At 45.7% G+C, this 20,132-nt stretch overlaps 1 protein-coding gene across 1 annotated transcript in view; it reads right to left on the bottom strand.

Moving 5' to 3' along the window:
* PASD1 (PAS domain containing repressor 1) overlaps positions 1 to 18,813 on the bottom strand; it is a gene marked incomplete at its 3' end in the record, with an annotated part of 29,500 nt that extends 10,687 nt beyond the window's left edge. Inside the window, exons 1-10 of the mRNA XM_082323070.1 lie at positions 18,773 to 18,813; positions 17,225 to 17,379; positions 16,366 to 16,457; positions 14,556 to 14,645; positions 13,322 to 13,442; positions 12,012 to 12,125; positions 11,219 to 11,337; positions 10,348 to 10,430; positions 6,496 to 6,602; positions 3,559 to 3,706 (exon numbers count right to left, since the gene is read on the bottom strand). Of these exons, the coding sequence (XP_082179196.1) occupies positions 3,559 to 3,706; positions 6,496 to 6,602; positions 10,348 to 10,430; positions 11,219 to 11,337; positions 12,012 to 12,125; positions 13,322 to 13,442; positions 14,556 to 14,645; positions 16,366 to 16,457; positions 17,225 to 17,379; positions 18,773 to 18,804 (1,061 nt within the window). The 5' untranslated portion in view covers positions 18,805 to 18,813. The remainder of the gene's footprint in view (positions 1 to 3,558; positions 3,707 to 6,495; positions 6,603 to 10,347; positions 10,431 to 11,218; positions 11,338 to 12,011; positions 12,126 to 13,321; positions 13,443 to 14,555; positions 14,646 to 16,365; positions 16,458 to 17,224; positions 17,380 to 18,772) is intronic.
* Positions 18,814 to 20,132: the final 1,319 nt, after the last annotated feature.

Below are 20,132 nucleotides of genomic sequence, written 5' to 3'. Positions count from 1 at the left end.
TTCACGAACAGAGAGGGCCTGGTGGGTGGTGTGGTGGTCAGAGGCTGTCTTGGGCTCAGTGACTATGACATGATAGTTTTTGATTCTTGGAGAAGTAAGGAAGGGGGTCAGCAAAACCACTACCCTGGACTTCAGAAGGGCAGACTTTGGCCTGTTTAGGAGTTTGGTTAACAGAGTCCCTTGGGAGGCAGTCCTGAAGGGCAAAGGAGTCCAGGAAGGCTGGATGTTATTCAAGAAGGGACTCTCAAAGGCGCAGGAGCAGGCTGTCCCCATGTGCTGCAAGTCGAGCAGGCGGGGGAGAAGGCCGGCCTGGCTGGACAGAGAGCTTTGGATGGAACTCAGGAAAAAAAGGAGAGCTTACCCCCTTTGGAAGAAGGGGCAGGCGACTCAGGAGGACTACAAGGATGTTGTGAGGATATGCAGGGAGAAGATTAGAAAGGCAAAGGCCCAGCTAGAACTTAGACTGGCCACCGCCGTTAAAGAAAACAAAAAATGTTTTTACAAAGATATCAGCAACAAAAGGAGGGCCAGGGACAATCTCCATCCTTTGTTGGATGCAGAGGGAAACATTGCCACGAAGGATGAGGAGAAGGCTGAGGTACACTTAATGCCTTCTTTGCCTCAGTCTTTAATAGTCAGACTGGTCATCCCTGGGGTTTTCAGGCCTCTGAGCTGGGAGATGGAGATAGGATGCAGAGTGAAGCCGCAGTTGTTGAAGAGGTGGCAGTCAGCAACCTGCTCCTCCACCTGGATGCGCACAAGTCCATGGGGCCAGACGGGATCCACCCGAGGCGGTGGGAGGGAGCTGGCAGAGGAGCTTGCCAAGCCACTTTCCATCATTTATCAGCAGTCCTGGTCAACCAGGGAGGTCCAAGATGACTGGAAGTTAGCAAATGTGACACCCCTCTACAAGAAGGGTCGGAAGGAGGATCTGGGAAACTACAGGCCTGTCAGCCTGACCTCGGTGCCGGGGAAGGTCATGGAGCAGATCATCTTGAGTGCCATTGCGCAGCACGTGCAGGACAACCGAGGGATCAGGCCCAGCAAGCATGGGCTTATGAAAGGGAGGTCCTGCTTCACTAACCTGGTCTCCTCCTATGACAAGGTGACCCGCTTAGTGGATGAGGGGAAGGCTGTGGATGTTATCTACTTAGACTTTAGTAAGGCCTTTGACACTGTCTCCCACAGCATTCTCCAGGAGAAGCTGGCTGCTCACGGCTTGGATAAGTGCACTCTGCGCTGGGTTAAAAACTGGCTGGACGGCTGAGCCCAGAGAGTGGTGGTGAATGGAGTCAAATCCAGTTGGCGGCCGGTCACGAGTGGTGTTCCCCAGGGCTCAGTGTTGGGGCCGGTCCTGTTCAACATCTTCATTGATGATCTGGATGAGGGGATTGAGCGCACCCTCGGTGAGTTTCCAGATGACACCAAGTTGGGTGGAAGTGTCGATCTGCTGGAGGGTAGGAAGGCCCTGCAGAGGGACCTGGACAGGCTGGATCGATGGGCTGGGGCCAACTGTATGAGATTCAACAAGGCTCAGTGCCGGGTCCTGCACTTCAGTCACAACAACCCCAGGCAACGCTACAGGCTGGGGGAGGAGTGGCTGGAGAGCTGCCTGGCAGAAAGGGACCTGGGGGTGTTGGTTGACAGCCGCCTGAACATGAGCCAGCAGTGTGCCCAGGTGGCCAAGAGGGCCAATGGCATCCTGGCTTGCGTCAGGAATAGTGTGGCCAGCAGGACCACGGAGGTGATAGTGCCCCTGTACTTGGCACTGGTGAGGCCGCACCTCGAGTCCTGTGTTCAGTTTTGGGCCCCTCACTCCAAGGACATCAAGGTGCTGGAGCGTGTCCAAAGAAGGGCAATGAAGCTGGTGAAGGGTCTGGAGCACAAGTCTTATGAGGAGTGGCTGAGGGAGCTGGGGTTGTTTAGCCTGGAGAAGAGGAGGCTGAGGGGAGACCTTATCGCTCTCTACAACTGCCTGAAAGGAGGTTGTAGCGAGGTGGGGGTTGGTCTCTTCTCCCAAGTAACAAGCGATGGATAGGACAAGAGGAAACGGCCTCAAGCTGCGCCAGGGGAAGTTTAGGTTGGATATTAGGAAAAACTTCTTCACCAAAAGGGCAATCAGGCACTGGAAGATGCTGCCCAGGGAGGTGGTTGAGTCCCCATCCCTGGAGGTATTCAAAAGACGGGTAGATGTGGTGCTTAGGGACATGGTTTAGTGGTGGACTTGGCAGTGCTGGGTTAATGGTTGGACTCGATGATCTTAAGGGTCTTTTCCAACCTTAACGATGCTATGATTCTATGATAAATTGGCGAGGATGTTTTAAAGACTCTCTGAGTGCTTGTGGGTCATAGGCACTGAAAGGTGCCAGAATTTAGGGTGCTGAAATATTAATGGGCCATAACCTTTGTGGGAGGCAAGAGAAGGTGCTGAACTGAACTCATATCATTATAGGCAATGAGTTTTCCTGAAATCACATTTTAACTTGTGTGTTTCAATAATATATTCTAAACCTTAATTATATGAGACAGAATTGAATTTAAAAATCTATTTAGGACTGTATCACTATGTTTAAGAGGTACTGGAAACAGAAAGAAGAAACAAGTTCATGCACAATAAATTCAGAGCTTAAAGTGAAGCTGAATTCCCCGAAGGATGGCAGAAGCAACACAACTCAGAAGCAATCTCTCTGTCTAACATTTGCTTACAATAACACTTCACAGGTACTTTATAGCAGCACACACAGCTCTAATCACTTACACCTGCTTAGTGGTGTAAGGTGTTCTCAGCCCGTGTTTCAGAATATCCCAGTTTACTAGTGTTTGTTCTTCCAGACGTTTGACAAGAAAAAGGGGGACCAGAAAAAAATTCACAGATCCCTGACAGTAAAGAAAGATGCAGTGAGCAATATGTTTACTCAAGTTAAGAGAGCAAACCAGTACGTCACTATTTTTCAAGCCCTTCAGCGATGATATTCTCAGTCTTAACACAACCTTTCCTCAGATGACAGTGGCGATCAAGCAGGTTCCCCCCCAGAAGGCGGGTGTCCCCAGCATCCCACGCTCGCAGGGCCTCCCAGCACGGCTCTGCAAGGCAGCTTCCCACTAGGGGGGGATCCTGGGCTGAGTTTCAGGGGAGGAACAAGGCCAGCAGGACAGCAGCTCACTTCAAGTCATAAATATTTAAAGCTCTGATCAAAAGGTTTTGTAGGAGATGTATGATCCCATTCATGCCCATAAAGCCGTCTGATTCTTAACAGCTTTAATTCTTCCTATGGCCATGTCGTCGCTAGGGATAAAAGCGGAATGTAACACACTGACAGACTTGGCCAACGGTGGCTTCCAGGCTTTTGGCCCGGTTGCCAAAAAAAGAAAAGAGTAATGAAAACACATTATGCTTTTCCCCATGTTCCCTGTCACAATAGTTTTATAGAATTACATACCATCTTAGCGTGTCAATATGCACAGCAAATATGTGGCTAACACAAAACAGAACTAGAAAAAATAATGGATGAGCACACGGGAGATGATACATTGTGAAGGGCTGGTGCTTGCTCCTACCTAACTACCAGGTGCGTGCAAACGATGAACTCGGGTTTGGAGTTCCACTGGTGGTAGGTGATGTAGTAGTGTGTCTGTAGCCATATCCACTGCTGGCCTTTGGTCAGGAACCGGTAATAACAGGACTTTCCTTTTCCAAACTGCATCACTGTTAAACAAAAAAGAAAGCAATTTCTAGCAAACAGAAATTTCATGGTGCAAAGGCGATTAGAAAAACCACTTGGTCCCATAGCCCTCTTGCAGCCTGCCACTGCACTAAAATGGCTCTTGCGGCTTTATTAACATGACAGATGATACAAAACCACATACTGAGCTTTTATTTGGGTTCTTTTCTGCTACTGGTTTTCAAGAGCGCACTTTGCTATGTTGAGGTGGTTCTTATAACTAATAATTGGCATTATATATAACTATATAACTAGCTATAGTCTTATACCTTATTCGTGGACTCCTCTGAAATAAGCATAAATAACATTAATTAAACAAAGTATTGGCCTTTCACAAGTACATGAGAATGCATTTCAGAGACTGGGGGCTTGAAGTCAGGATCCTAATAATGGCACAAAACAATAAGATAGTGGACTTCTAGCAGTTTAACTGAGAGTTTTCTTCTGAGAGATGACCTAAATACACCAGACCTGGTACATATTATCAGGGTATGTCCAGAAAATTCTCAAGTGGTGTAATACAACTGGAACATAATGAGGGGAACTACATTAAATAACCACATTAATTGTTCCTGGACTGCTGGGAGTACAAAATAAAGCATGCTCACATAAAATACCCATAATTAATGCAAAGTAAAATACACACGTGGTTTAAGCAAACCCATTTCACTTCACAGTAGGCAAGATGCCTGCCCAGAGCGGTCAACCTGACAAACGGGAACTTACCAAGCCACACTAACCTAAGTATTTTTACTCACCTGCACACCTGTATTTTGTTAAATATCAGGACTAACTTCTTTAGCAATCCCATTAACAGTGATGGGCTTTAGATGAAGCACTTAGCGAAGGTCTTCTGGCTAATATGCCATGCTGGGGACCATTCAGCTCCTAGTCCTGGCAGAGATTTCCTGAAGCAACTTCTGTAAGTCACTTTGCCAGCACCTGACTTTATCCCCCTGCACAGTAAGACTAAAAGATCCTTTCCTTCAGGTGTGTTGTGCAAATACTCTTTTAATATGTAAGAGGGGATCCATGGCTAGTGGAGATGTAGCACATAAATCACTAAATAGATTCTCCGATGAATGATCTGACCCACTCTCAATATGGTTAGCGTCTATGTCAAACCGCACCAAAAGGACATCACCTGGTTAAGTAGCTCACTTCTGTCTGAATGGTCTTTTAAGCAAACAGCACTAAAAAGTACTGTACTTGAGAGCAATTAAAATATTCCTTTAATATTCCCATCTACACGCTTGCTGCACTTGACACAACTTGCGTCTAGCCACTTTCACAGCCTCCTTCGAGTGCTCAGCCGGGCCACCCGCTTCCCCACCGCCTGTTCTGTACCAGCGCTTTGCCTTGACAGGGCAGAAAAGCCAGCAGGAAAGTGGAGTGGGGAACTTGACATTCAGAGAAGAAGTAATTTTCTCCATTCTCTACTAGGTCCTTCAGCATCTTATACGTGTAAGTGGTAGAGGGTACGTGGTAGAGCTGGGGGTGCTTTGCAACTCAGAGACGAAGCAGCTTGGCTAGCTCCAGTGCCCTGGGGGGTTGCGGAGTTTCTTGGTGTCCCTGCATCGCGCTGCTCTGCATCTCAGAGTAATTACAGCATCCCACTTTCTCCACTCGTTGGGGTGTCCTTGTTTGCTTTTGACAAAACTCTCTCCTTTCAAATGGAGACAGCAGAGAGACAGATAGAGAGTTTGCCCAACAGGAAACCTACAAGTAAAATTTCTTGGCAAAATACCTGATTACCTAAATGTGTTTTACAAAGTGCGCAGTGACTATTCATTACAGTGCTTGGCAATGCAAACCAGCTGGAGGACAGACCTAATTCTGGCTCAAATCTCAGTCTGAAGTGCATGTAACGAAACGGAAAAATACAGTCTCAAGGACAAAACATCTCACATGCTCATCTGGTAGAAAAGCACACTGATTAATAGTAGACCACGTCTGCTGCCACCTTTTGCCCTTCCTCAGATCGGCTCCAGCCTTCAGCAGGACATGGTGCTTCAGCAGCGGGCTGCACTGCCGCAGTACTCGGGCTAAGTGCTCCTTCTGACCTGGCTCCTCCTGACCTGGCTCCTCCTGGGCTCTTGCTGGTCACAGTATTTCACCTTGCATGAAGATGAACTTAATGGACATTCTCTGGTGTTCACCATCAGCCTGAACTGGACTTTTCTGCTTTTCTGCTTTACTTTCAGGTCGACCAAAAATGAGCCATCTTCACCCACAGGGAATCTGTATTTGGTACTTTTGAATTTAAAAAGGAGTCTGAATCTCCAGAACCATTTTACTGATAGTAAGTGAGGTTCACAATCTCTAATTGCACAGGCAGGCGATCCAAATGCTGCTTTCAGAAGGCATTTTGGTGAGCTGAGCCTCCTGGCTGACCCTGGAGCCCAGGGGAACAGCAAGACCCCATGAACTGTGACAATCAACAAACCCCCCAGGGTTTGGGGCTGCCCTCACAAACCGGGGGCAGAGGGTGTAAGGTTCTGACTTCCCAATTAATCTCATTTCACTCTCAGACAATCTGCGCTCAAACAGGCTATTTGCCAATTTGGGAAACCTGCATAAAGAGTTCCTGAGCTGAGAGAGTTCTGCAGAGATTCAGCCTCCCAGGGAAGCGTCAACTATGACAATCTGCCATGGGAAGAGGGAATTCCCTCCTGCCCCAGATAAAGGTGCCTTTTGCGACGACAGCAGAAGGTTTTGCACGAGTGACAAGCGAGATCAAAGACAGGCACGGTGCAGAGGGAGAGGAACTTACAGTGTTCATGGCACCTAGCAAGAAGCTCCAGGTCATCTGCGTGGTAGTAATCATACCCTGACGTTCCCAGAACTTCAAAGGGTAAATATCCTATAATAGGTGGAGCCCTAGAAGGGAAGCAAAGGCAGGGAGTGAGCACAAAACCTGACGCTTTGACATCCTGGCAGATATGCTGCGATACTAGCGACCAAAACCATCTCATACGTTCACTTGGCAGGGAAATCAGGAGTGGATTTTCATATACACAACGATGTATTTTCATATACAAGTGAAAAAAAAAAAAACCAGCGAGCGAGAGGTAAAAATTGAGAAAATGAAAAGGTGTGTGTTTACTGTTTCATAGCCTATTCATTATGTGGGTGTAGAGAAAGGCATGTACGTATGCAAGTGACTCAATTCGTTAGGCACGCTTGTGAGACACGCAGCTTGAGAAACGCTATGGCTGTTCGTCTGCATAATAACGTGGAGCTCGAGTAAAATTATCCAGTAGGTTGGATGTAAATGTCATCGGGGTAGTAACTTCAGAAGAAAGAGCAAGTGGGAAGCTGCAATGTGTATCAGGACCAGCTTGGGTAAAAGAAAAAGTAACTGTTCCCGTGGAAAAACTTGGGAAATTATAACCAGCAAAAAATGTTTCTATGTAAAGATAAGAATAGGCATGGGGCTGATTTTAAGGGCTGCTATTTCTATGGCAGGTAGAGAAGGAGGCGAGGAAGTATTTAGATGGGCACAGTGCAATGACTTAGCTGACTATTCTGCTGTCAATTCTAGATTTTCTATTTTCTAGGCAAAATATGAGGTTTTTTTTTAAGCAGGTGTCCTAACAACACTGAGCTTATGCACAGCCTTCACCGGAGCCTGCTGGCTTACGATTATGAAACAACACTGAAATGTGAGGAGATAACCACAACATGTGAGGAGATAGTTTTTGCCTCTACTCCCTATATCAGCATGCCACCTTCTGTCCCCTAGCACTCAAATACACTCCTGCTTGCACCAATCTGAGCAGCACACGTACTTTGTGAGGCATGACTTGTGCTAATTTGGCTCCACCTATTTGTTTTGGCTGCTGGATGTGGTGATGGCATGAGGCTCACCTGCCAAGTTCAGCGTGTTCCTCAGGAATAAGGCGGCGGTGTGTTAGCGAAACGGTTAACGTTTCAAAACCAGGGCAGTCAGAAGGTGTCACTGCCTATAAACCTGCCTCTCCCGCTGCCTTTCTCTTGGTGTGTCGAGTGACCCTCGTGAATGGTAAACGCCACAAAGTGAAGGTGAATGCCATAAAGTGGCCAAGAATATGAGCAAAAAATTATTTAAGTGTAAGTACATTTGGGTTTGGATGGACCAATCCTGAGTCTTCTGGATATTAATATGGGAAGTTGTCCTGTCCTGGCTGAGCGACCCAAGCTCCACATTTGTACTCTTGAGAGACATGGTGGGCATAGATTATTCAACTAAAGAGAGCCCAGATGGGTCTATAACCTCTCTCTTCCGCACAACCGCAAGCAGTTTGGCACCAAATGGGAAACAGGGGAAAAGGAAGGACAGCCAGGGATCTGCTCAACGGCAGCCCCAGGAGGATCAAGGTCGCAGCAGGAGCTCCCGAGTCCCAGCACGAGGGGTTGGCTGGAAGAGCCAGTCCTCCACGCTCTCTGAGGGCAAATCTCTTGAAACAGAGCGCACTTAGTACACAGTGGTCTCTGCCACAACACAGCCTTATTTATTCAAATAACTTTTCATATAGCACTGTGTTCCTTTTCCTCATGTGACCCAGATTTCTGTTGATGATTAATAATATGTGTATTTATTAAAGTGTCCTTCCTTGCTGTCTCTTTGGCAGAATGCGCCAGTGTCTCTCCTATCTTTAATGACATGCTTATATTCAAGACAATATTGTCTTTCAGATGCACATCAGATAAACATTCAAGCTGATCAGGAAAGTATTATGCTTTCCTGACTTTCACCAGAATTCTTTAACTGAGAAAGCAACCGCAAAATGCTCCTCATGTGTCATTTGACAAGGAGCTGCCTTGCTTGTGGAACAATTTAAAAGTGTCTTGTTAGCTTAAGTTCCAGCCTTGAGGCCTGCAGCTCGCTGTGCAAATGGAAATGCAGAGTCTTCAGAAAGCCTTTTGAGTGCAGTCTTTTAATAAATGAAGGGAAAATAAGAAGACCACAAGACAAATAGATCATTATCAAAGTTGACAGGTTTTCTTCCTCTGCACGTATTTACATGTAGACCCGGAATACAGATTTTTCTTAGTTTCCTAATGTTTATGCAGATCTATGGAGTGCTTTCTGCATTATCTATCTGTACTCCAGTTTATGTTGTCATCATGACAGCACAGGTCCTGATTCCAACTCATGCTGGGTACCCCCTGCCCCTGCTGACGGCACACCCCAGCGCCAGGTGGTGCGAGTTGACACAAACAAGCAAGAAACAGCAAAATACCCAACAACGTTTCACAGCATCCTGCGGACTGTACCGGAGAGAGGTTTGAATCGGTGATTAAATGAGACAACCCACACGATCCCCGACACCTTCTTGGCTCACTGCTCGCATCCAGGTCTGTCACAAATTCTGCCGCAGCATCTGCATCAGCTTAATTTACTCTCAGTAACAATGGTTTCCTCCCTGGGGATATCAGTGGGACTGGAGTGGCTGCAAGCACCCGGCGCAGAAAGATTCCTCTCTGAGTCATAACCCAGATTCATCAAAAGACTCTTTGATAGGTTTCAAAGCAGCTCCTGCTCGCCTTATTCACAGGAGCTGCTGGGACACAGCCCTTTGGAAAACCAGCTCACTTCGTCAGACCGTGAAATAAGGGCCTTAGGGCTCTTTTACGAATCTTAACATTAATCACCTGATTCTGAAAATGTGCATTATTGGACAGGCCAATTAAAGTCCAACAAAGGCACTCCAGCAAGATCTCGACAACATGAATAATAAGCCGACTGTCCCAAACCACACAGCATTAACCGTAGCGCTGTTGCAGGTCAGTTCCTCTCTGCTTCAAGGTATGATGCATGAGGTACACATCTTGTTTACTATATAAATGCAAGTTATGATTCATTTATATTTGCTCTCTCTCTCTTTCTTCCTCTAAATGTGCAGATGATAGTTAGGTTTTTTTCCTCCCAAATATTTTTTTCCCTACAGCCTGATTTACCAGTCTTCTATTTCTAATAATGGCTACCTTTGCACAGCTTGCAAAGGAAGGGATAATGGAAAGGGCAGGATTTTTCAATGTGCTTATGTCAAATACAGAGAAGTAAAAAGGTGAACAAAAACCTCCAGCTGCTTTTGAAGAGAGTGAATCCTATATTAATCAGCTTAATAAAGTGGTTCCAGTCTGTTTCATTCACCAAGCTGAATCCTAGCCCACCATACGGCATTGTCAAAAACAAATCTGCAATTAAATCACCTAATCCACTGCTTTTTCTTTTATTTTTATAAATTCCATCATTTCTCAAGGTGAAAATCAAAAGTTTATTGACACAGCAAAAGATTTAGAAGGATTCCTGGAAGCTGCAGCTGGAAAACAGAGGAGCAAAACCAATACAGGGAACAGGACCCACACTGCTCAGTTTTAATGACCTAATATCTTGGTGAAGTTAGAAATTTTCCTAGACATTTTCCCACTGTTTTATATGGTTTCTTACCTGCCTAAAATAAGGAAAACATCAAAGCATTTAAGGATGCCTAATAAGTAAGTTCAGAGTATTATTACTTACTCAGTTGCATTTGATTAGAGCTATTCTACTTAGGATCTCAGGCAATAGCTACACAAAGTTTTCTATTTTTAAACTACAGTTTGTTTATTCTTCAGTGACTAAAACCCAATCTCTTACCTGTGGTCCAAGAATAAAAATTTCCATTCCAAACTATGCCTCGACGTAAATTCTTCACATGGCTCTTCAACATTGCAGAGCTCCTGCAAAACAGTTGGCACATTCAGACATTTAATTCTATGAAATGCCAAAAGGAGCCCTCTAACAAGACCAAGGATGCATCTTGGTATAACAAACCTTAGCAAAATACAGGGCTTTTAAAGCATTTGACTTATTTTCCTCTAAGGAATGTATAAGCCTTGTTTTACAGATGCATAAACTGATGAAAAGTGGCTGAATCATTTACCCTGGGCTGAATTTCAGAGATAGGACAAATAATCCAAGGGCCTCATCTTGCAGTCTGTAGGCAAAATTCCGCAGCTTTTTGTAAATGTTGGTATCTGAAGATGGATGACAGCACCAGGTCCATCCTCAAACTGAGCTGGCTAATACTCCCTCGAGCAAGCAGCACCTACGGTCATTATCCCTGCCATCACTGTGCTGCGCCACAGGACACTTTTACAAACCAGCAGAAAGAGTCCCTGAAAAATGCTGTTCACAGTGTTTCAAGATGCGGGTGGCTTTCTTACGCAAAGGAGCGGTGGGATGTATTTCTTTAAAGGCTGCAACTTTTCGAGCGGTTTAGCTGGTCACCTTGTACTGGTGGTTCCTGGGCCGACCGCTCTGAGACACCCCAGCACACGACCGCCTCTTCTCAAAAGCAATCTCATCATACATACTTATGTCATCTCCCACTCACAAACACAGCGGTGTCCTCTCTCATTTACCAACCCCCTGCACAATCTGTGCTGCAGAACGTACTCTTTGAGAGGCTGCTGCAACGCCGGCCGATGCCCGCGCGAAAGGGAAGATGCACTCACGGAGCTCTCACCTTTAAGAACTGCGGTGTGACAAGACGAACAGTTGCTACGAGGCAAATCTGCTCCTCCGTGGCTGACCTGAAAGCTCGTGCAATCGCTGACTCAAAGCCATTACAGGAGGGTGTAGGCACTAGACACAACCAGACAATTTATTTAAGAAGAAGAGGCAGGAGAGCTTTCTTTTCGTGTTAAGACAGGTACAATGACTGATGAAACCCAAGAAACAAACTCCTCCTACCCACAAGGCGATGCCACACTGATACACGCTGATGTTATTTAAAGCATGACCCTTTAGGCTCCGAGTTACACCGTTGTAACCACCTACCCCTGGCTTGCAGGGAAGCTTCATAAGACAGCCCTGAGCAGCTCACAGCGTGCAGCTACAGTCTCCTTGTCAGCCTTTCTCCAGCTCAACATTTGCAAGATCCAAGGTTTTACACATTTCTCAAATGATTTAATCTTTAAAAAAGTGTCATTTGATTGCCACGAGTGACACAGAATAGTATAATTTACTGGTTATTTGAATAAGTAGGCTGCTTTACAATTGGCAGTAGCTCAAATGGAGGCAGGATCAGCCTGGCATCACTTCTTTAAGCACAGCACGCAGAAGAGCGTACTCTTCTGACCAACAGCCTTCCCACCACTTTTATATGAAAAATATCTCCAACATGTTCACAGCTTATGCCATCCCTGCCGATTATGGGACATTTTCAGCTGAAATAAGGCCTTTAGGAGGCTACAGATCAACATACAATTTAAAGGAGAGAGGTAGAGAGGTAAAGGTAGGCTGTGGCAGTAACTTACCATGAGTAAAATATTTAAAATCCACTACAAATTTCACATATTCATACATCAGGGGTTCATTTGGATCTAAGCTGCCTCTTGCTAAATGGCAGCAAAACTCTATTTGTTTTTCTGCTGAAATGAGAGAAAAGAGGGAGACATACACAATGTTACTGGAAGTCTGCACTTTAGCATGCTCCGTCTATTGACTCTATCTAGGTGTGTATACCAACCCTGCTGCTGTGGTATCAGAGCACACCCTGCTGGGATGCTCTTGATACCCGTAAGTAAATATATAACTACTAGGAGCAACGATCAGCTGGTTCTGCTTAAGGAAATGTATTCTCACCCTTTCTCCCATGGCTTTACAGCCACCCCTGGGCGTGAAGCCCTGGCAATATCGGTCAGCAGTATTTTCCTGTGACCTCGTGCACGCATGATTTCATGTAAAGCTGTTAAGCGATATTGCAGTCCTCTGCTCCAGCACTGCTCCGTAGAACCCAGATCCAAAGGGCACTGAAGTCAACCTAAGCCTTTCCATTAATGGTGGAGGGCACCATTCCAAGGTCTTATTCAGTTTTCTGCCCAAGGTCTGAATTCCATGGATTAGGCTATGCGGTCTGCAGCCAGAAGGAAACCAACCCCAGGGCAGAGCTTCAGCACGAGGGCTGCCCAGTTCCCACTGACGCCTACGGGGCAGCAGAGAGGGGAGGCTAGCACTGCCCGGCCACGGCGAGCCCAGTGGGAAAGGGGCTCCCAACACAGGCTTGGTGAAACGTGGCTGTTTGTTAGGAAGACGCTGCTGCCTGCTCTGGTGCTGGGGACGTTTTCTGGGGGAAAGGGACATTTTGGGGGTGGGACAGAAGCCAGCAGTAGAGATCCGGATGGACCGTTCAGATAGGAAGGCTGTTGCTTAAATTACATGTAGGGTTTCTCAGGTGTCCTGAGACATGCAAGCTTCCTAAGGAATAAAGACTCTGCCAAAACCCTTTGGGATTTCTCCTACCCTTTTCCTTCCCCCAAGCCCCTCACTCCTTTCACAGGCTCAGTCCAGCATCCTGCCCTGGGAAAAATATCTAATGAGGGCAGCTTCACTGTCCTATGATGCAAAGCAGACAGTAAAACACAGACTGTCCAAATCAAAGACCAAGTACTGGGAGCATGTAGGAACATTAGATGATGTGCTGCATTAATAACCAGAAATACTAACTGCGGCAAAACAGAAGTGGCAGGCAGGAGAATTAAATAGCTGGAGAGCCCTGTGCAGGCTCCACTGGGAGCTGTTTGCCTTTGGCAAATTTCCCTGACGGACAGACGAGAGCGGAGCTTACCGTTTAGAAAATCAGCTGCAACGGGATCTGTCATGAGCACATGTGGAGAAAGGAGCTTGTACACCTCGCTCTGCTCCCGCTCAGGCAGAAAGTTTAATATATTTTGGTCCACCAAATCTGACTGATACAAAAGAATGCTTTGTCATGTTCAGTAGTACAGCCTGACACAACCACACGCCTTTCCATCCCGCAGCAGAGCACAGACACTGCTGGTTTAGCGCGGATGCTTAAGACAAGGAAGCCCAGTCAATCTGCAGGTGGATCTAGGGCAAAATATAGCCCTTAGGTTATTTTACCCCAGGGTTGCTATCTATTTGCAAAAGGTTGAACAGGTCCCAGAGGCTGCCCTTCAGTTCAGCCAGTTGCAAGCTGGAGAAGAATCTCTGGTACCACAGGAATACAACACGATGAGAAATATCATATCAAAATGAAAATTTCAAACATTTCCCCTTGGAAGCATTAGACAGAAGTGGGAGAGCTTCTCCTCACATCCTCCATTTGTCTTTTAGGCTGAACATCTGGCAAAGTCAGCTCAACCTGCAAGTGTTTCAGTGCTGATAAACCCACACATCCTGACGAAAGGGGTTCTACCAAAATGTCAGCACGTATTCGTTTCTTTGCACACCAGGGCATTCAGCCAGGTTAACCGTGTACTCAAATTTGCCCTCACATAGCGTCACTGGTGCCTCATGCTTGGCACCAGATAAAAATGAAAAATGTTTTTGAGGGAACAGTAGAAACTTCTGTACCCAACAGCTAACTGATGTCTAGAAATTCTCCCAGAAAACTCTAAGGCCACATATTTGTTACTAAAGACCATGGGCTTCAAGTAGAAAAATGCAATGACATTAGAAAAGCATACATTCAGTCCTGAAATAATCTTTAAACTATCTGAGAAGAGCTTCAGCATGCACAGATTTCACAAGCATGAGATTTTCCATATACCTGGTGGGATAAACACCACCCAGACCCTCCTTCAGACGTGCTGCCAAGCGGTGAGCTATGAGTACAGTGATTTTGCAGAGGTGGGGTTTTTTTAGCTAACTCGCAGACCCTGACAGAGAACCTGTTATTCACAGGAGCTTGAGAAACTCCCTAAGAGTTTGTTGGTTTACCCCCCACCCACAGTGAGTTGCCTCTTTGGTTGGATAAAACCAAGCCCCAGCCCTGCAGTGACGGGGCTGCGCTAAGGCAGGGGAATGATTCTTCAACATATTGCGTTGTCAGAACTTACCGGTAAGTGTCCAAGCAGAGATGAGACACTATCAGATACATAAATAATAATCCCATCAGTGGTAAGAGCAATGAGAAAGCCATCTAGTGCCTAATGATAAAAAGCAGGCAAAAAGAAAAAAATAAAAAGAATTACGCAAGGGAACAACTTAAAATATAATAGGCTAATTTGTTCTTTGGTGATGCTTCTAACAGCCTAAAACTAACATAAGTCAATTATGGAAATGATAGTTCAATGTGGAAAAATAAAAATTACACATGCTGTCTAATTCAACATTCCTCTTATATTCTTATTTGCTCATTAATATTAAATTGAGTTGTATTTTTCACCCAGTGAGTATTTATTTAACATGAGGCAAGACAGCGGTGGTTAAAATTTCTACACCCACACAATCCTGGTGACTTCAGTCATTTCATTATGTGTTCTGAATTACACAATTTGGTGCGTAAGGAGATGTTAGATATCATCACAGCAAACCCAGCATTGTGGATGGATGGATGGACAGATGGGTAGATGGATGGACGGATGGACAGATGGATGGGTGGATAGGTGGATGGGTGGATGGACAGACGGATGGATAAGCAGAGACAGAAAAATTATACAATGCTGTATTTTTAGCAATTTATGGACAATATGGACAAGATCTAAAGCCTTATTTATTTTGCTTAAAGCACTCATTTGTTAGGCTAGTGACACAACAATTTTAAAGTTTGTTTTGTTTCCCCTTTCTTATTCGCAATGGTTTCTGTCCCAGAGCCAAAGTTCGCTGTCCTTTTTAAGTCACTGCATGTGCTTTCCTCTTTGGGTGTTCTCCTTATTCTTCACAACATCTTCTACCATTGACTCTGTCTACTCTGCCTTTGCTGAAAATAAGCCCTCTCTGGAAAAAACCCACTGATTTTAAGTAAACTGGTCAACAGTCTAACGTAGTCCAGCAAGCCAACCGTTATTAAAGGGCTCTCTCTCCCCTGCCACTTTTAAGGGGGGAATTTGTTTTGATTCAGCTGGAACAAACTAGCTTGTTTGGTGAGAGAAATTCCCAGAAAGAACGAACTGACTTTTCCAGGGAGGTGAGTCACGATGTCCTGATGAAAAGGAATAGCTAAGACACTGCAGCACCTCCCAGCTCAGCCCAGCATACACCCTTGTTTTGGTGGGGCAAAGAGCAACAGCTGCCCACGCAGGGTAGGAGATGTCCTCACGACAGGAGCATGCAGCACAAACCCAAAGCAGCATCCTTAAGAAAGGGAAAAACGTAGGCTCATGGAGTGTTTCTAGATCAGCTAAGCATTTTACAGGTGAGAGTATCAGAGCTGTTCTCCCGAATGCACTTAAAGGCAATTCAAGCAGAAGATACAGCTCACATCCCAAGTACAGCACCGCACAGCTAGCAGCAGCAAAGGCAGCAAAGTAAATGCTGCCTGGCTAATGGGATGTGGGAGGATGAGAGCTGCTCTGTTTTTTTCAGGTCCTTTCAAGTTTTTGCTAAAACTGCTAGCTCTAGTGGCTCTTCTGAGAAGGGAAATTCTCTTTTTCCTTTCTCACCAGGCCAAATCTCGGCCAAACTGGTCTTCATTCCTAAATGAAAAGTTGTTTATCTTTAAGGGGAAGCAATCATATTTTTAATTCTGTGTCTGCAAAGCATTTACCACAACATTGGTCTCTGTCAGGTTTGGATTATTTGTGCCAGCAGAGTAGAAATCATTAACATTAGCATTGTGACCTACAGGTGAAAAGGAACTATATCTCTGAACTACTCCACTGAACTGATTACTTCTCACTAATCTATGCAGCTTTAATTTCTTCTTACCTCTAACATCAACTGGGTGAACTCCTCGTTGCTAAGAAATGAAGGCTTCCAGTCTTGTCTAATCTCACAGGCTTCTGTCTGTGCTGTGATTTCTTAAAGAGAAAACATCAAAAAAGCAACATGACTCATGCTAGTTGGAACTTTTTTTCGTTTTCAAGTAACACTAGATTTCTTTTAAGAGGCTTTTGGAGGAATCATCCTCAGATCATTCTCCACACAAAGCCTTCTTGTACGCAACAGTCATTTTCCACGCCATCACGATACAAATGCATTAGCAATCAAGAAAAGGAAGAGGAGACATTTTGGGCAGTCTGAAGAAATCCTTAAAAAATAAGGTCAACGGGCTAATTTCAGAGTAGCTGAGCATCACTGTGAGCAGAGGGTGCCCATGACTCTGGAGCTGTTTCAGCAAGGCTCACGGGAGGGCCCAGGCAGCAGGACAGGCTGCACCCAGCCATGTCCTACCCCAGGAGACCTGGGAACAGGGCACAGAAACCCCTTTCCCCTGGCTTTTGTAGTGCATGCTGTTCCTCAGCTCTTCCTCCCTCATGCTTTGTTTGAGAGAGTACAAAGTGTGCCAGGGGCTGCGGAGATGGAGCCATGTCACTACATTAAAAAGCATACAGCACTGCATCTTTTCAAGTATATCTATGTTTAACTGGTCAGCACTGTATTCAAACCTAGCCCATTTCCCGAGGCCAACAGCTATGCCTTATTCTGCCCCTCGCTTAGGTTCATGCCCTCTCTGGAGGTCTTGGATGCTTGGAAAAAACAGTTTTCATCTTCTGAGTGGAAACTGGCTGCTGGGCAGATGCAGAGCCAGTGCCTTCAATGGGAGCACGCCAGCGCCCTCCAGTACCTTTCTGTTTCTGTAAGAAGTCGATGGTCCTCTGCAGTATTGTGGACTTGTCCATCTTGAGAGGGTGGCCGTGGCCCTGCAGCATCGTGCAAAGCTCTTTAATGAGGACATTGAACTGGTCTCTCCTCTTCTTTTCGGATTTGTTGCGGGATGCCCTGAGTGACAGAAACATAAATGCCGCTAAGTAAAATGAAGGACGTACAGCTCGACCCAAGGAGAGGTAAATGGCCCTGCCTCAGCAAAACACTTTAAAGACAAGAATCTAAACTCTGTTGGGACTGCTCATTTGTTTAAAATTAGGCTCGGGTGTAAGCGCCTTGCTGGTGCTTAGAGCCCTGCAGCAGGACCGAGCTCGCTGTCAGCAAGGAATGCCTGGAGGTAACAAATATGATTTACAACCATTTGAGCAAGACTGCATCCTTACATACACTTCAGCAGCAGTTCCCATTGTTTCAAAAGTGGTGACAACGAGGTGAAGGTGTTATGGGCAAAATTTCCCCAGTAAGAGAAGTCCTGGCATCTACACTCTCTTGTTTTGCCCACCTCATTTTTATGAACTTTTGCTTTGCAGTTAGTACACACACATAAAGGTCAAAATGCAAAGGATTCTTTATTCCCTGACTTAGCTTATAGGCAGACAATACTGTGCAGAGACATCTCAACTGCAGAATGCAGTCAAGCACACGCTCTTGTATCTGGCTTTGAAAATCTGCTGACATGAGATATGAAACTGGGAATGTTAAGAGTCTGGCTGCAGAAACCACAGACAAGTTTCCAGCTTGCATTAATACAGTTTAAGAGTGTTTTATTAGGGTTTTCCCCTCCATTAAAAACAATAAAGGAGAAAGCAAATCCATTCAGTTTCTTCCAATATGTTCTTTCCAATGCTCATATCTGAGATAACCCTATTTTCATACAACCTCTTCCAGTAGTAATTAATTTTCTTTTCAAGTGTATTCATGATGATACATGCTTCCTGTGATCTAGACCGAGTGTGGTATGCAGAAAGCATTTCCCTTTGTATTCAGGTTGGCATTTGGAGGTTCTCAGATCCAGCATTTATGTTCACAGCCATCTCTGTTTTGGCACTCGTGTACGATGACTAATGAGAACTGAGCCAAATACTTCTCTGAAGGGAGACTAACTCATACCTGTGCTAAAGCAGGACTGCTCTCTAAGTTTCACAGGGAACTCTACCCCAGGTGGGCAGCACTGCATGAAGTCAGTAAAATCACAGGTCAGGAGTCCTGCATCAAGATAATAAATAGCCATGGGATAACACGAGATTCTGAGGCCACGACAACATAATTTAAGGACCACTCAGCTGACTAACCCACTGTAGGGGTGGTCAAACACACTATGAGAAGCTTGAATATGGTGACTTAATTATGCTGTTTGTGGTCCTCTATACACGGCCTGTAAACTGCATGGGGGTTTCCCTCTGACATCAGTGGTCCCAAGTACTTTTTCAAGCATTGGACAACACAACATTCACAATTCTCCCCTGAGAGAGCTTCCACTCTCAGTGCTCTCTGCATCCCTTCATACCTCTTTGCTCTGTCCTTCTCATCTTCATCCATCAGTTCGTTTACACAGCACAGGGCTCTGGAAGGAAAAGACAGAAGTACTTACTGAGACATATTCTCTGATCTTGTTGAGTATGCCAGAATATAGAGCTTTGTTTGTACTCTGTGACCTCCTGGATGTTTCAATCTTCCCTTTCCCAAACTCGACTCTTGTTAGGTAGTTTCTTGCTTGTTCTGTCAGCTACTGAGGCTTGAGATGTGAAACTGTTGCTATACGCCTAAACATACAGCTACAATAAGCGTGACTTTAGAGGGGAAGAGCTAAGAGCCAGCAGCCCCTCAGCCTGCCTTTGCACTCCCCTCTGCCACAGGATGGGGAACCCTGCCGAAGCACTGAACGCTGCACAGGAATCAGCATCGTCTCTGCAAATGTGAGAGCCGATTTGTCTGTACCGGGCAGCACTGTGCCTGGTCCTGTTTTGGGAAATCAAACAGGCTACTGGCTGATTTCAAGCATTGCAATGCTTAAAAAGCATCTGAGATTTCTTTCCCAGTGGAAGGGCATAGGAAGAAGAAGGAAACTGTGCTAATCCCCCAAAGGATTAGTATTAGGCAACAGCAGGGTACTATCAGGACACCTAAGAGATGATATGATAGACAGGTTCATCCAAAGCACCCTGCAGCTAATGACTGCTGCTTGCACTGGTGGACTTCCACCACATCATCTGAGCTGTGTCCTACCCCTGGGATTCATACCCAAAACTTTAAGTTAAAACTTCCTCCCCTGGCACTAACCAGTGAAAAGAAGGGAATGTGACCTGGGTTCCCTGGGTTCTCTACGTCCCTGCACCAGAACAGTCATTGTGGGCTCCTGTCTTTACTTTATCTTAACCATTCCTGTAGCACACGTAAGGAGAACAGTTGGCAACAACTCCTAGTAAGGACACAGTACTCTTAAGCCCTGTGAAATGATGGGAAATTCAACATGAGGGTAACTTCTTCGCTGGTGACTTGCTTTCTGTGACTCAGATGGGCTAAGTCTGAGGGACAGGGAGCCAGGCAGATGCAGGCAAGCCAGTTGCCATCACTTTATGCCACATTGCCCGGGTCAGAACTGCTAGGTTGCACCCACCTCAGACACCTCCACAGAGGAGATCGCACCCATCCCCGGTATCAGCACCAATCTGCCTCCAGCTCTAGAGAGCACTTTCACTGGCAAAACCCTCCCACCCCACCCAGCAGCCAAGGGACATTTTTCAGTGGGTACATCCAAACGTTTTTCCTTGCTTTGAGACTACTCCAAGCTCAAACAACTTGGTGGCTATAAAAGTAACATGAAATAAAACCACACACAACTGATAGGAAGTCAAAGATGCTGCTCA

Source organism: Platalea leucorodia (genome assembly GCF_965183815.1).
Source record: "Platalea leucorodia genome assembly, chromosome: 10".
Taxonomy (NCBI): Eukaryota; Metazoa; Chordata; class Aves; order Pelecaniformes; family Threskiornithidae; genus Platalea; species Platalea leucorodia.
The sequence above is the reverse complement of the archived record's forward strand: the minus strand, read 5'-3'. Positions and strand labels throughout refer to the sequence as shown.